Consider the following 15,755-nt stretch of genomic DNA (forward strand, 5'->3'; position numbering starts at 1 on the left):
ACTCAAAGCAGCCGTGACGCATCGTTATGAGGAAGTTGCAGCTGTTTTTATGGTATGAATGACTGGATTAACCTTGTGATAAGTTGTAATGCAGAAAAAGCTCACTTATCCTCGTCTGTGTGGGAAAAGGAAAGGAGTGACTGCATTACGTGTTTTGGGCTGTGAGGGAGCCCAGGCATCGTGATGTGAAACCCTTCAGTGCTGCAGCCCCGTTCACTGTCCTTTGGTATTCACACCACGCACTTCACCACCACTGTCAAGATAGCCAAAATAAGATATTTGATTTCCTTTCCTTTCACAATAATGTAACGTATGTATACATGCATACACACAGTGTTGTTGTTACTATTATATAATATGTTCTTGGAAGCATTTAACTGTAAACACCTTAATCCTGCAGCTGCCAAGGTGGAACAAATTTAATAGCAATTCCGCATATTTTATAAGATGATCATATGAATCTGTAAGTAGTTGGCAAATAAATTTAGTGCAGAATAGAATTTACCTCTGGAATAGAATAAAGTACACAAACGAGAATGGAAGATAAGATAAAACTTTATGTATCCCAAGGAAAGTTGCTGTAATACTCAAGTAGGCTACAAGTAAGATAAGATAAGATGGTTCTTTATTGATCCCCAGAGGAGAAACTGAGGTGTTGCAGCAGCACAAAACAGAAATGAGTAAAGATAGAGAAGTACAAGTACAAAATAAAATAATAAATAAGAATTAATAAAAAAAAAAAATATATATATACATATATATATATATATATATATATATATATATATATATATATATATATATATATATATAAACGGTGTATACAACTAGCAAACGAGTAAAAGTAAATAAACTATACATGAGCAATTAAAGACAAGTTACGGTACAGTAACAGTACAGTACAGTCTACGGTTACGAGGTAAGTGATATGTTAAAGTGACAAGTTAAAGCGACGAGGTAAAGTCACATGTTATTATCACTCCTATTATTAGCAGCAAGTCTAGAATATATATATGTAAACAGTATACACCACAAATACAATCTAGTATATGATGTGGTAAGACAGTATAACATAACATAACATAACATAACCATAACATAAGATATAGTATAGGTGCAATATAATAGTAGTAATAATATAATAATAATACTACTATAGTGTCTAGCATAGCAGTATAACATTGAATATCAATGTATATGGTATATGTAAGTAGTCTAGTTTAATATAGTTGTATTATTGCAAAGAATATAAATAAAGCCAACAGAGAGTGAATGAAGAGGGAGTTGTGAAAGAGTCTGAGTGTGCCAGACACTGGGAATTGTGTACGTTTTACACTTTTATTTTGAAGCTAGAACTACATTTCCGGTCTCATTCTGTGTTTCTCCGTCCATCTTTACGTCGCTCGGGTTAAACCTTCTCCTCCCTGCTTTCATTCCATCAGAGGCGCTTCATCACCGACGCTCCCGTCCACCTGTCACTCCCTCCCTGCAGAAAAAAAAAAATTAAAAATGGCAAGCAGCTTCTCAAGAATCCTGTCCTCCAAACGAAAAATCCAGATCCTGTCGTTGGTGGGGGGCTCTGTAACGGCTGGGTTTCTACTGCACCGGGATCATGTCAGCGCTGGAGGAGTGCCTGTACGCAGGAGCTACCCCGCCAGGTAACGGTACCCCGCCGGCGTGTGTGTGTGTGTGTGTGTGTGTGTGAAATGGCTTTAAAAACACCATGTGTGTCATTATGTTCATTAATTAAGAAGTCCTATTTAGTTATAATGTCATGTCATCGACGTAAATTAAACATAATTATGTTCTACAGTAAAGAGTTAATGAAAAAAGGCGGGGTGTGAAACATCAAAGTAACCTTGTTAGCTACAGTAAACAGCAATTTTACCACCCCGACCCATATAGATGCCTTTAAGGACACTAACAAAAACAGTCACTTTAAAAACACCTTTGCTGCCATTATGTCTCTTGTTCAATATAATAGGATTTATATTGTGTGTGTGTGTGTGTGTGTGTGTGTGTGTGTGTGTGGGGGGGGGGGGGGGGGCTTAAATGTGTGTTTTAATCGTTAATTATAGCGACCAAAATTAAGGCACAAAAGGCATAACGTCAGCCTACTACACAAACCTACTCCTAAAATACAGATTTAACATAGTAACATATATAGCCTTTAATGGGAAATTGTGAAGTAGTAATATAGAGCTAACTTATAGATTAAAGCTGGCTCATATTTTAGACAAATATAACATTGGAAAAAACAGTTGTTAGCCTCATAATGAATTTGTGCTGTCTGATGACATAGCATACTGAATGGGAACGGGTGTGAATATAAATATGACTCGGAGAGGCTGGGGAGATGGTGCAGACGTGTCCAACTACACGCCGCATCATAAAGCAGTGCATAGCCTATATAAATATTAACAAAACGTTATCTGCTGCTCAGATATAAAACCCTGCCCAGAGTGTTGCAGAATGGTGACACACCGGTCAGACGCCAGTCACACCGAAAGAGCACATATATGTATACAATGAGTCTTTACACAAAAAGTAGGTTAATATATTACTCGACAAATGTTACTAACTATTACAAGTGAAAGTCCTGCGTTCAAAATCTTACTTAGGTAAAAATGCATAAGCAGCTTGAAGTACCACAAGTAAGTACTCATTATGCAAAATAGTTCCATTCAAAGTTTTATTATATATTTATTATTTATATATATATTTCCTTTAAAATCGTATAAGTAACTATAACTGTGGGATAAATGTAACTAAAATAGAAATACTCAAGTAAAGTAGCCTGCAACTACCTCAGATTTGCACTAACTGGCACAGTCTGTAGGCTCAGTCATCGCTCTCCGTTGGTCTGAGGTCATCTCAGTTGTGTTTCAGTGGCCGGAGTAACCAAACAGTCTGTTGCAAGTTGGTGAATAAGCAGTGCAACAGGATACCCTGTAACTAGAGATGGCCCGATACCATTTTTTGCTTCCCGATACCGATTCCGATATCTGAACTTGCGGCACAGCGATACAGAGTTCCGATCCAATACCAGTGTGTCATATATTTTATTATGTTTTAACAACTGTATGCTTCTTTCCCTGTATGGATGTGATATGATTTCTATCTTTGTTTCTGTCTGGCTCAGGTTAAACTCTTTTTAAAACATGAACAAACACAAACAATGAATGCCACAGAACTTTCTTTTATTTTCCAATTTGACAGTCAGTTATAATGGAAAAAGAACATAAATAAACTACTTTAACGTAGATTTTCTTTATGGCTTTATTACGTGGTATCGGATCGCTGCATTAACTCCAGTACTTCCTGATACCGATACCATCTCTACCTGTAACACAGGCTTTTTCTTATCAAGCCACAATTAGCAGACATAAGCGTAATCTAACATCATACCCTGATTCCTGCCAGCCGGCTAACGGCCCAACTCTTATTCATTATTCATCTTTAAAAGTTGTGTAATGTTAGAGAAAAGGTAAGGCTAACAAAAACTGTGGACTTCATGGTTTTATCAATCGTTCCTTTTGGACAAATGTGCCTAGGGACCCTGAACAGGAAGCTTGCTGGCATTATTAAATCCTGCAATAAGAACAGATACCATGCATATTGTATAATGTGCACATATTATTGGAGCACATTCAGTGGTATGATACTAATCTGAATCTGGACCCACATTTTGTGTCTGTGGCCACCCTTGTTTTCCTGGCTCTGAAAAGATTGTAATGCAATGCCCCCATGGCTTAGGTGTTGGGACGCCGACCGTAGGCTGCAGGTTTTTTTGCATCTCTCCCTCATTTCCTGCCATCCCTGTACTGGTGCTATCTAATAAAGGCATAAAATGCCCCGAAAATGGATAATAATAATAAAAATAGGAGCATCGTAATAGCAGACAGTTTGTGCAAGGCAAGCACTGATAACATTAACCGCCTTCTCGACTCATTGTTGTGGAGGAAAGGGGAATTTGTGCCTTTGTGTAGGAGACTAGGAAAGGAAGAATTATACCAAGCCACGTTTCTCTTTGACAAAAATTTTGGTTACCTATATTATCATCATCAGTGATGCTTGTTATTTTGTCACATTGTTTGGGGAGCAATTATAAAATACAGGTTTTGTATAAATTTAAATTTAAATAACATAGCCTTAATTCCTTATCTTTTGACAGACAGCAGGAAACAGGAACCCATGAGCTACTTAGTCTGTGCTGCTTCTGCAATTTTAGTCTCTGTCATGCCCAACTTAATTTCATTCCATCTGGAAAGTATCTTGTTTGAATAAAAGCCAGTCTTTAACAGCAGGTTCTTTTTGTTTCCATACTAGCCTGCCCAAAGACCTAAATAATTAATAACAGATAGAGGTAAATTAGTCATTAGTGTTGTGTTAATTCAGCAGCATTATTTTATTGAAACAAAGTAGATGTCCATCTGCATTAAATTAATGGCACTTATGTTACATTTGTTATCCTATATGAAACACTGTACACTAGCTGTTCTTTCTGTCAATTTGCCATTTTTCAGTCTTGAGCCATGAGGCGTTGTCTTCAACATATATCATTTAGCTTTAATTATTATTCACAATGTCCCAGCAAATCCAACATCATTATTATCCTCAACTATAACACAACTAGTAGACACATTTTGCAGCAGGGTGTCCCATAGCCATTAGGTAACAGGTTTAAACCCCAGTTACCTGTACTGTACGTGCCATTTGGAAGTGTCCTTGAGTGAGTCACGCCGCACCTGCTCCAGTGGCACCGCTCCAGGGTTAACCTGTGGCCACACTGCTTTTTTTTCTTAAATATCAATGCAGCATTATGTTATCTTGAATTTGTATTTGTGCAGTGCGGAGTACCCTGACTTGCGCAAACACAACAACTGCATGGCCAGTCACCTGACACCTGCCATCTATGCCAAGCTGTGTGATAAGGCCACTCCCAACGGGTACACGCTGGACCAGGCCATTCAGACAGGCGTGGACAACCCTGGGCACCCGTTCATCAAGACTGTTGGTATGGTGGCAGGAGACGAGGAGTCTTACGAGGTCAGATATCATTGTACTTTTTCAAACACACAAATACACATGTGCAAGTTCCTTTCTTTGCAGTGGCAAGGACAACATTGACAAAGTCCACACTGCAGAAAATTACATAGTACTTCAAAGTACTGCAAATTGGTATTGGTATGACTTAAGAAATTGTCTAACCCAACTTGTTTGTACTATTAAGACAATTTCTACAGATGTGAAACCACTTTAATCATCAGAAATGATTTGGAAATATGTATTGCAGTAGGAAGGAGTATTACAGCACAGGAGAAGGAGAGTTTTAGGCCAGGACACCTCTTTTGGGATGTCTCAGTCTATCTATAGTGAGGGTCTAACTATATTTCCATTTTAATCTAGTACTTCCTTTAGAGGCCCCAAAAATATCTCGGACTTCTTCCTGTCAGTATGTTTTTTTAATCTGATATGAATCGAGAGTCAGCATTCAGTGGGAGTGTTAAAGTTCCATACAAACTCATAATCTATTATAAAGGATATATTATATATGACATACGTGATCTGATTCTGCTGGACAGTCTTGAGACAGTCCAGAAACACCCTTTGCCTGTTGGGATAATGTCCAATGTCACATCATATTGCATGCATCATATTATGTCCAGATTGTAGCACACAAATGATTAATCCATAAATGTCCTGTATTTTTATATTCCTAAATTGTGGGTCTGTCTCAGGTATTTGCAGACCTGCTGAACCCTGTCATCAAAGAAAGGCACAATGGCTACGACCCCTGCACCATGAAGCACCCCACCGACCTGGATTCCAGCAAGGTAATACTCTCAATGACAATACAGAGCTTCTTCTTGTCAGAGAACTCAAATCAGTGATGTGCAAAATATTATGTAGAAATATTTCCCTACCTGCCTTTGTTTCAGATCCATTCGGGCAACTTTGACGCAAAGTATGTGCTGTCGTCCAGGGTGAGAACGGGCCGCAGTATCCGTGGGCTGAGCCTGCCCCCCGCCTGCACCCGGGCAGAGCGCAGGGAGGTGGAGAGGGTGGTGGTGGAAGCCCTCGCCGGCCTGAAGGATGACCTGGCTGGGAAGTACTTCAGTCTCACCCAGATGACAGACGAGGAGCAGCAACAGCTCATTGATGTGAGTGATGCAGTGGTGCTGTATGCATACCAAGATGTTGTACATTATTGAGGTACCACTTTTGACTCGCAGTGCTAAACAGTCATTTAACAATTCCAGTTTGTTTAGATTTCAGACAGTGGTCACATTTATTAAAGGGACTCACTCACAAAAATCATACACTGTATGCAGTTTGAATGTAAGAAAAAATGTGCTCTCTCTCTCTCTCTCTCTCTCTATATATATATATATATATATATATATATATATATATAGGGTAATTTTCCAAACATGGCTATTTCATGCTTGATTTGTTTTTGTAGAAAAAGAATCGTTTCACAGTTTCATCACATTTCTACAAACAATTCTAGTGAAATGTAACACCAGAACAGTTTACTATTTCATGTACCTCAACTCTGTTGCGAACAATCGTCTAAACTTCAAATATCCTTCTTATGTCATTTTAATACAGTAGCAGCAGTGGTTGTGCATGATCTGTGGATCGTGCTAGATCACTTTTTCAATCGTAAAATACACACAGCCCCTGCAAAATTCAAAGTGATAGTAATGCCTAGTGTAAGGATCTGATTCCCAGTGAGGTTACGTACGTGAAAACATATGCACTCATGGTAAAGATGTTGAGTCTACTGTGGATGTGGTTGAAACTTTTAGCAGAGGAAACAAAATAAGGAGCGGACAATTTTATCTTGTAATCAGAAATGGGTTTGAGTCGAGCCTGCCATGGCATTTTTCTCCTGCCCACAATGAGAAAGATTGACCAGATTATTGAATTCTCAAGTCTCACACCCTCATTTATTCTGTCTCCCTGTCCAATCTGAGTTAGCCATTGTTGGCACTTTGAGTATAAAATGTCTTTTCTCTGTATTTACAATAGGACCACTTCCTGTTTGACAAGCCTGTGTCACCCCTCCTGACATGTGCAGGCATGGCCCGTGATTGGCCAGATGCCCGTGGTATATGGTAAGTGATAAAACCTGATGATAAAACTTTCTGGCTGATTGAGCAAACTTCTTTATTCAAGGCAAGACAATACCGGGTAACATTATTTTAAATGTAATGGAAAACCTAATTGATTTGATGGAATTGATCAGTTTTGGCACTTGCTGACTGATTTGATGATTTCATTTATTCATTATACTTATAGAGTATGTTTATATACTAAGTCAACTTGTAGGTTGGTTTTGCACCATTTATGTTCACCTTCCATCAGATTCTCTTTGGCAACCTCACTCTCTACATCATTTCTTTAAGGTGGTGTAGGTCGCCCATATAACCGTTATGTGGATATATATATATATATATATATATATATATACTCAATTATATATATACTCAATTATCTTGGACAGAGGTTATTTTTTGCCAGTTTTTATCAGATTTTGGGAATTTTCATTAATTTATTTTAGGGGGTTAATTCTGGCATCTTGACAAATTAACAATCAGTTTGATTCGCTAGGATCAAACGTTTTCCTCCATTGATGGAAGCTGTCAGCAGGTAATACAAACAATCTCAAAACTGTAATCTTCCCTCTGTCCCAAACCAGGCAAATCTTAATTAAATGCCCCCTAATATTTAACTTTACAGGCATCTTATCAACTTTACAATTAATTTCTGAGTTGGCGTGGTTGCTCCACTAACATAATTTCCCCATTGCTGAGCTGTGGTGGAGGTGTATTAGCAATGTGGACAGTGCTCCCTCAGCCCTGAGTTTTGGCTTGTGAGTTTTAGCTTGTGCCCAGGAATAGCCAAATGCAACGCATCAGCCAGACAAAATCAATCACCAGCCTCCCTCCTCTCTCCCTCTGCCAGCTGTATCAGCCTCTCCTCTCCTTAATAATTCACCTTCACTTCATCCCTCCGTCATCTCTTTTTTCAGGTCCACTGGCAGGTTTCTCTTTCCCTCTCTGGCTCATTCTCCTCCTCTCTCCTTTCACTGTTTCGCTTATCATGTGTCATGCTCTACTTTCTCTCATTTTTGCTTCATCCCACACCCTTCAATACTTCTTTTTTTGTTTTACTCCCCCCTCATGTTCTTTTTTTTCTGTCATTTAAGTATCCTGCACTACTGTATTCTCTTCTAACTCCTCTCTCTCTCTCTCTCTTTTCCTCTCTCCAACCTGCTGTCTCTGTAACGTATCCATTACCTTATTAAATCTCTAACAATATTAAGGAGGTCAGTTTGGACTAAAAGCCTTTGTAGTGACAGTGTCTAGGTGCACTTTAAAAATGAAATGAAATGTCATGTCTAAAAGTTGACAATTTTCCCTGAGATTGGTGGTAGGAGGGGACATTGGGCCATCAAGATCCATGCTTCCCCTGGGGAGCATGGATGTGTTCAGCAGATGTCACTATACTTTATAGTACTTTACTTTACAGATTTTGAATTATAATATTTACAAGTGGAATTGTTAGCCCCACTGTGCCACTTGAGGGAAGGTCAGAGGGTGACCAAAATCGTAATGATTAATATACTGCATGCCGTTAATATTTAGAGCAAAACTCATGGGAATTCAATCAGTCGCTTTTGAAGTATCTTGCTATCTGAATCTTACCTAAGTACATTTATGTGTACTCAAGTCTCCATAGAAAATGAGATCTTAATCTCAATGGGAGGTTATGTGTGTTATTTGTGTACGGCAAGGGATTTTTTTTACCTGCTAAGGGCAATAGATAAAAAGTCAGGAATGTTGTCATTTGGATTTATACTCTGAAGACCATATATGTCTGTACCATTCAAGCCATGTGATAGTTCTTGAGACACTTATTTATGACTAAAACCTACTGACATCAGTATTCATAGAGCCCCATCGCTAGTGTGGCTAAAGATAGATAGATAGATTTCAAATAAAAATGTCAGAGAAAAGCATGCCTTTCTTGTAAGCTTTTCTCTATTGCTGACAAACTGTTCATGAGTTTGTGAGGTTTCCATCCGACAGATTTAACTTTACGTTATGTTTTATGAGATATCTACTTTCTTTTAAGTATGTCATAAATCAATACGACGGACATTACAAAGCCCTGTAAGCACAGTGCAGCCTTGCCAACCACTCTGAGAAACACAACAGTCAGTGACGTGTGGCAAAAACAAGCATTCTCCTCAGTGACTGATGTTTAATGGCCTTATCTCTACTCACCAATATCATATGGCTCCGTTAATAGAGAAAACCCATCACCAATCTCTACTTATTAACTTATCCTACACACGTTCTGCCAATATGCTTCCAAAATACCACTTATCTATTGATTCAGTCTGGGAAAAATGATTCAAATATTGATTTATGTATGACATACCGTATATTCGTATTTGGAATCAGTAAATATAATTTAAGTTGTTGATCACGTAAGAAATAAAGACATAGTTATAAGCTATGGATAAAAAAGGTATATCAGCTCTGTGTTTACTGTTTACTGGTTCTGCATTGGAATAAATGACCCCTCCCTGGGTGCTGCATTTTGTCTCTCCGCTGCTATCTTGATAGCTATGATGGGGCAAACACAGAGGACAAATAATCCTTATCCACTGCGATCGATACTCTATAACTCGAATGTAATATAACTTCTCTCTGTGCAGGCACAACAACGACAAGACATTCCTGATTTGGATCAATGAGGAGGATCACACCAGGGTCATCTCCATGGAGAAGGGAGGGAACATGAAGAGAGTCTTTGAGAGGTTCTGCAAAGGCCTCAAGGAGGTAAGGCTGTTCTTGTATACGTGTGTGGATTGTTTAAGATGTTGAGATGAGAGAGAGACTATGGCTAGGAATGACAAAGAGGAGACTGAACTTTGACTGTCTTCAGATTTTTCACTCCGATCTGGATGCACCATGATTTAATGATTTGACCAAGTTACTGGATCACAGTAGACTATTGTGCACTTGGGCAGAGCATCTTTACGTTGGCAGCTGTAACGGACATATCTATCCTGCTGTCATCAGATGGCTGTAGGGATTTCATCAGCCAAAGTGGTTGGGCATTAATACAGTGTAAAAGCATCTAGTGTATGCTTGCAAAAGCAAAAAAAAAAATGCTTGTACTAGTCTTTGCACTGCCATGAAAATAAAGCCTGTAGACAGACGCACAAAAACACACTGTCCAAACACGGCCGTGCAAACATAAATTATTTATCTAAGCTGTCCAAGTTTTCCATTCGAGAAAAAGGACAAGCAATGCAACATCTGGTGCTGCACTGTTGCACTGAGGGTGTGACAAAATAAAACACAGTGCTACACGAGCGTCATTTTAACTTCAACAGTATGCCAGTGTTTGTGCCAGTCCACTCCCACCAGAGTTCACTCAACAGTCCTACAAGTCTACAGCTCTCCATTCTTCACTTGTCAGCACTGAAAAATGAAAACAGCCACTAACAATTTGAACAGTATGTACTTAACCATCAAACCAAAATCATCATCACATCCATCTACCAGAGGTCAGAGATTGTATGATTGAAACACACACTCATTGTGTTGCGACTGATTCTATCTCCCTAAGGTGGAGCGTCTGATCCAGGAGAGAGGCTGGGAGTTCATGTGGAGCGAGAAGCTCGGTTACATCCTCACCTGCCCCTCCAACCTGGGCACAGGGCTCAGGGCCGGGGTCCACGTCAAACTGCCCCGGCTGAGCAAGGTAACACAATAGTTGTGCTAGAAAGAAAATAATTTCATACTCATGCTAGTAGATAGTAGATAATGGTGGAACTGAAAAACAGAGTGTCTGGATGGCCTGGAAAGTTATCAAAGTATTACATTATAAAAGTTGAGGCCTCAAAAAATCTTGTGTTCTTAATGTGGGCTATTTAGTATTTTCTCCAGAATAAATGAGAATTGCACAAGCAGCAGACTTAGTTCGGTTTTTGTTTTAGTTTTAGTTTTAGTTTTAGTTTTATTATTATTATTTGCACATTTTGGACCACATGCATGTCAACTACAATATTTGTACTGTGTAGGGCTATTACAAAATGCCAAATAAGTTATTATTTTATTGCATCTGTTTTATTAAACTTTAAAAATGATGTGCAACAGTTAAAACTGCCAAATAAGATTTTCAGAGGTTTTATTGGTCATGTTCACCTGGAAATGGGCTGTTCATAAGATTATTAATTCAATGTTGGTGGTTGTGAGCTCAAAAGGTCTGAATGATACCTGCAGATATCTGAAAATAAATAAAGTAATAATTTCACATTGAGCAATATGGTGATCAAAGTGCTTTGAAAGTAGAATAACTCCTCTCCCCCAACCCCAAGGATCCCCGCCTCAATTCGATCCTGAACAACCTGCGTCTGCAGAAGCGTGGGACCGGTGGTGTGGACACCGCCGCTGTGGGTGGAGTGTTTGACATCTCCAACCTGGACCGCCTGGGACTGTCTGAGGTAGGGAAACGTCTGTAGAAATGCACAGAGATGGTGGCTGAGTGAAGACAAAGACTGTGAGCAATGGCGCCTTAACGCACAGGCCTCTAGGGGCCTCACGACACATGAGCTTTAAAAAAAAGTTTAAATACAGTATATAGGTTATATATTAAATTATGATATTATCCTATATATTTGCACTGCCCCCATGAATAATATTGAGCCAGGGAAGTCACAGAGGTTTCCCGTGCATAGTCGATAATCAGCGCACTTTTTGTAATTCTTTGTAATTCTTCAAATCACAAATTGGGTAGCAGCAGCATCGTGAGCGGGCTATGTGCTGAGGAAAGGGAAAGAGAAGGAGTGGCGCTGACAACCGGACGAGAAGTGTTGGTAGGAGGTAGGATGTTGGCGGGTTTTTTATAGAAAAGACTGAAATACTTTTCGTGTTGCATGCCTGTAGTGGGTGAAGGTGTGGACACATATAAACTAGGACTTTGCGGGACCATTTCTCAGTAAATCCTCCCTGTATAAACAAAGATTAAATATGAATATTTATTGCGTCACAGTGTTGTCAGTGTAGCATTTACCATGTCACCTTGGAGACAGCAACTGGACCATGTTTTTTTGTGATAACAAGTTGGATTTTGTGGAGCAAAAAATAGCAACTCAATTATGGCACAAAACGGACAGACGGTTGTTGTTTTTTCAGACCAAATGCAGCTAAAGCTGTTTTCCACAATTGCGAGAGGAGAGGAGTGAGAGGAAGAATAGAGGAGTGGACAGGAGAGGAAGAAGAGAGGAGTGTTCTTGTCCAGACTGTACATGTACAGTAGTTTGTCTTTGTGATGTACTTGTCCATGTTGTTACGCCTGACGGAGTCATACTTTACAATGGAGCTGTTGTCTGTTGTTGTGAACGTGTGGTCGCTTATTTTATTCTGATTACACGGAGAGTGGCGATGGCTCTTCGCTGTTTCTGGGTGGAGTGCAGTGTACTGATTAGCGCTCAATTCATTTAATTCTAATTTTCTTACTGTTACATCACTTGAAGATGTGACTCTTTGTGATTGACTGAACATAGACTGCCCATTGCATCTGTGCAAACATAAATCCAGGACTTTGACATAAAGAGGTTTAAGAGTTGGAAGGTAAGTGGAGCATGGTGACTCCAATATCCACTTCTGTTTTTTGGGGGTTTTTTGAGAGCGTGGGCTGCTCACTGCTGTTTGGTCCTCCATCATTCAGACTGATGAGAGGAGCACTCTGAGGGTGGAGTCAAGTTAATAGATGGAGGAAGGGACAGCTGGAGCAAAGTGCAGGAGAACAATAAGACATTTCCATTCAGAGCAAAGACAGTATCCTGGATGTGCAAAACAAGTGATCATTTCTGGGAAAACATAGGAAAAAGGCTTTCAAAATGTCTGAGTTTAACTAAGTATTCAGCTTAAATTAAACTACTTAGTAAATGTGGTTCTCAAAAGCAAAATGTACAGCCTATCTTAGGCCACTTGTTTTTAAGGTTTAGTATTGTTTGCATCAAACACATTAAAAGTATACTGTGCAGGATTTATTTATTTATTTTTATTCACTGGTGCTTGTGGACACACGGCATTCAAAGTTGGTCCTGCTCAATGAGCCAGAGAGAGAGAGAGAGAGAGAGAGAGAGAGAGAGAGACTCAATTTGGGGATGGGGACAGGCGCACCCACACCCTGCGCACCCCCCTGTTTTCAACTGGGGGGTGCAAACTCACATGGAGCCCAAATGCTTTTTGCTGATGCCCATGAACGTCAAATTAACAGCACAATAAGAAGAAGAAAAAGAAAATACAGGTAGGGTCCCTGCAGATACAGATACAGACACCGCCACACACTTCTAATGGGTCATAAGTGATGATTGAGAGGGATTACTTTTGTATGAGTCTATCCATTGTTTTTTAGGAAAATCATATTATCAGCATGATGCATTATCTGAATAGTATCTAAATCCGGATGTGGAAAAAATGTTAGTTAAAGACTTGAAAGATTTGATGTTTCTCTGTGAGAAAGTACAAAACATCCTGGGGTTCTGCCTTCTATATTCAAACTGTGCGACTATAGTTTACAAACCTTACAGCTAACACACCAAATGTTGTTGTAAATAAGAGCTGCAGGCAAGTCTGTTTTGGAGGTGGGCTTTGCTTTTGACTATAGTTTGGAGAAGGCATTCCTTAAAAAGGTTATTGGCCTCTGGTTGAAGCTGTCTCGCAGCTCAGTTAAGATTGCAGAATGCTTGTGTTTATATTTGGTGGTGTCTGTAATGTCCACGCTTTGGTAGAGAGGGGTTTGCAGATGTTAGGTCCGAGAGTGCTCTGGGTCTGTAGTTGCTCTAGCTCTGCTACCCGTACCCTTAAAGCTGCAGTAGGTAAGACTTATAAAACTAACTTTCTGTCATATTTGCTGAAACTGACCCTATGTTCCAGTAGAACTACATGAAGCAAGTAATTAAAAAATAAAAAATCTGGCTCCTCTGGCACCATCTACAGCCTGTAGTGTGATTTGCAAAAATCCTGTTTAGATGCACCAATCAGGTCCAGGGGGGTGTCTAACTGCGTGTCAATCACTGCTCATGTACACGCATTCATTCTCCCTTGTGGGGGGAGGGGCTTAGGAGACCGTTTTGGGCTTTAGCAGAAAGCAGGGAGGGACTGAGAAGTTGTCAATGTTAAAGTTTTTTGGCTAAGTCCTGGATCTTTGCAATCCTACCTACATAACCTTTAATTAGAGCTGAAATATGGTAAATATATATAAAAGATAACCTCCATGTTTTAAGACATAAAAATATTCTTTCAATAATAATTTGTGTCCGATAGGCTAGCTTATCATTTTTTATGCAAAAATAGATAAAAGCACTAAAATGTGATGCGTCTCTCCCTCAGGTCCAGTTGGTGCAGACAGTGATTGATGGCGTCAACTACCTAATCGAGTGTGAGAAGAAACTGGAGAAAGGCCAGGACATCAAGGTGCCGCCACCCCTTAAGTATTTCAAGTAGACACTGGTCCCTGACCCCAGCCAACAAACCTCTGGGCACACACATGCACAAACCCCTTGATCGGTGCCCATAGATATTATAAATATCTATGTCATTGCCTCATTTATTTCCACTACTTAATCTAATCACCTCTCCCTGTTCCATAGTATACCTCTCTATAATATAATCTACATATATTATACGCAGCTGTCTGGCTAAACCAAACCAGAGTCCCTGCAGACTGCATTGGGCTTTAGTGCGTTTCAGATGGGTTTCTATATTAAACTCAAATTTAAACCTAGCTCTAACGGCAGCAAACATTAATCAAGGATTCACAAACTGTAGGCTGTTGTAACGTAGCAAAGATGGCCACCCTTTTGCCCATCTCTGCATGGCCAAACAGTATCTGTGGCTCTGCTCCCAAAGCCCACCAAACCTGGCTTTACCTTGCCTCGGTCTCCTCCCAGCGCATGTCCTATATACTCTTCCCCTCATTCCTGCGTGTTGATTGGTCATCCCTATTACCGGGTGCTTGTATTTTCCATCCATTTGTGCTCTACTTTCCATCGTGGATTGTGCGTACACAGTTTCTTTTCACCATTTTGAGGGGATTTGAATGTAGATTCACAGTGTAAGATTGAAGATACTCGTGTTCTCCAGAGGTTTGTTGACACACTGGTGTCAAAATGTAATGTTATAACACACTGGCCGGGCTTGGTTCTGTACTGTAAGCTCCTGAAGCAATATCATTCCAGCTCACCATGAAATGTTGCACTGTAATGTCTTTTATTAAAGAAATCATCTACTTAACAGCAGTTTGTCATTTGTTCATAGAGCGCTGCTTTTTTTTCTCTCCTTCTTCTACATGAGCCAGATGTCATTCTTTGGTATCCAAGAGGATTTTGCCAGAGCATAAAACCTTAGCTTTAAGTAACCATGGTAACCTAGCTTGAGGTGCATGGTTGCGATCAGCGTGGTTGCATAGTGTCATGTGACAATGTTTAGTCAGGGTTCTTGTTTTCGCACAGAGCCAAGACTTTTCCTGACTTAATTAAACATTTTAGGCCCCTCACTTATACTGCAAAGCCAGTCTTGTCTTTGCATCAGTTAAAGCACAAGGCAGGTAATATTCTATTTTTTTTTTTTTTATTTATGACCTGTTTTTAAATGTCTTTAGTAGGAACCAGTGGTTTGGGGGCTGAGTGTCACAGACACACTGAGAAAGTATTGAAA

The 15,755-nt window shown here is 39.7% G+C and overlaps 1 protein-coding gene across 1 annotated transcript; it reads left to right on the plus strand.

Moving 5' to 3' along the window:
- Positions 1-1,403: 1,403 nt before the first annotated feature.
- ckmt1 (creatine kinase, mitochondrial 1) lies at positions 1,404-15,332 on the plus strand. Its single transcript, XM_039809833.1, has 9 exons — positions 1,404-1,658; positions 4,851-5,049; positions 5,742-5,837; positions 5,943-6,164; positions 7,039-7,124; positions 9,737-9,860; positions 10,657-10,791; positions 11,408-11,533; positions 14,430-15,332. The coding sequence occupies exons 1-9, from the start codon at positions 1,510-1,512 to the stop codon at positions 14,541-14,543; spliced, it is 1,251 nt and encodes a 416-aa protein (XP_039665767.1). The 5' UTR covers positions 1,404-1,509; the 3' UTR covers positions 14,544-15,332.
- Positions 15,333-15,755: the final 423 nt, after the last annotated feature.

This window comes from Perca fluviatilis, chromosome 8 (assembly GCF_010015445.1).
Source record: "Perca fluviatilis chromosome 8, GENO_Pfluv_1.0, whole genome shotgun sequence".
Taxonomy (NCBI): Eukaryota; Metazoa; Chordata; class Actinopteri; order Perciformes; family Percidae; genus Perca; species Perca fluviatilis.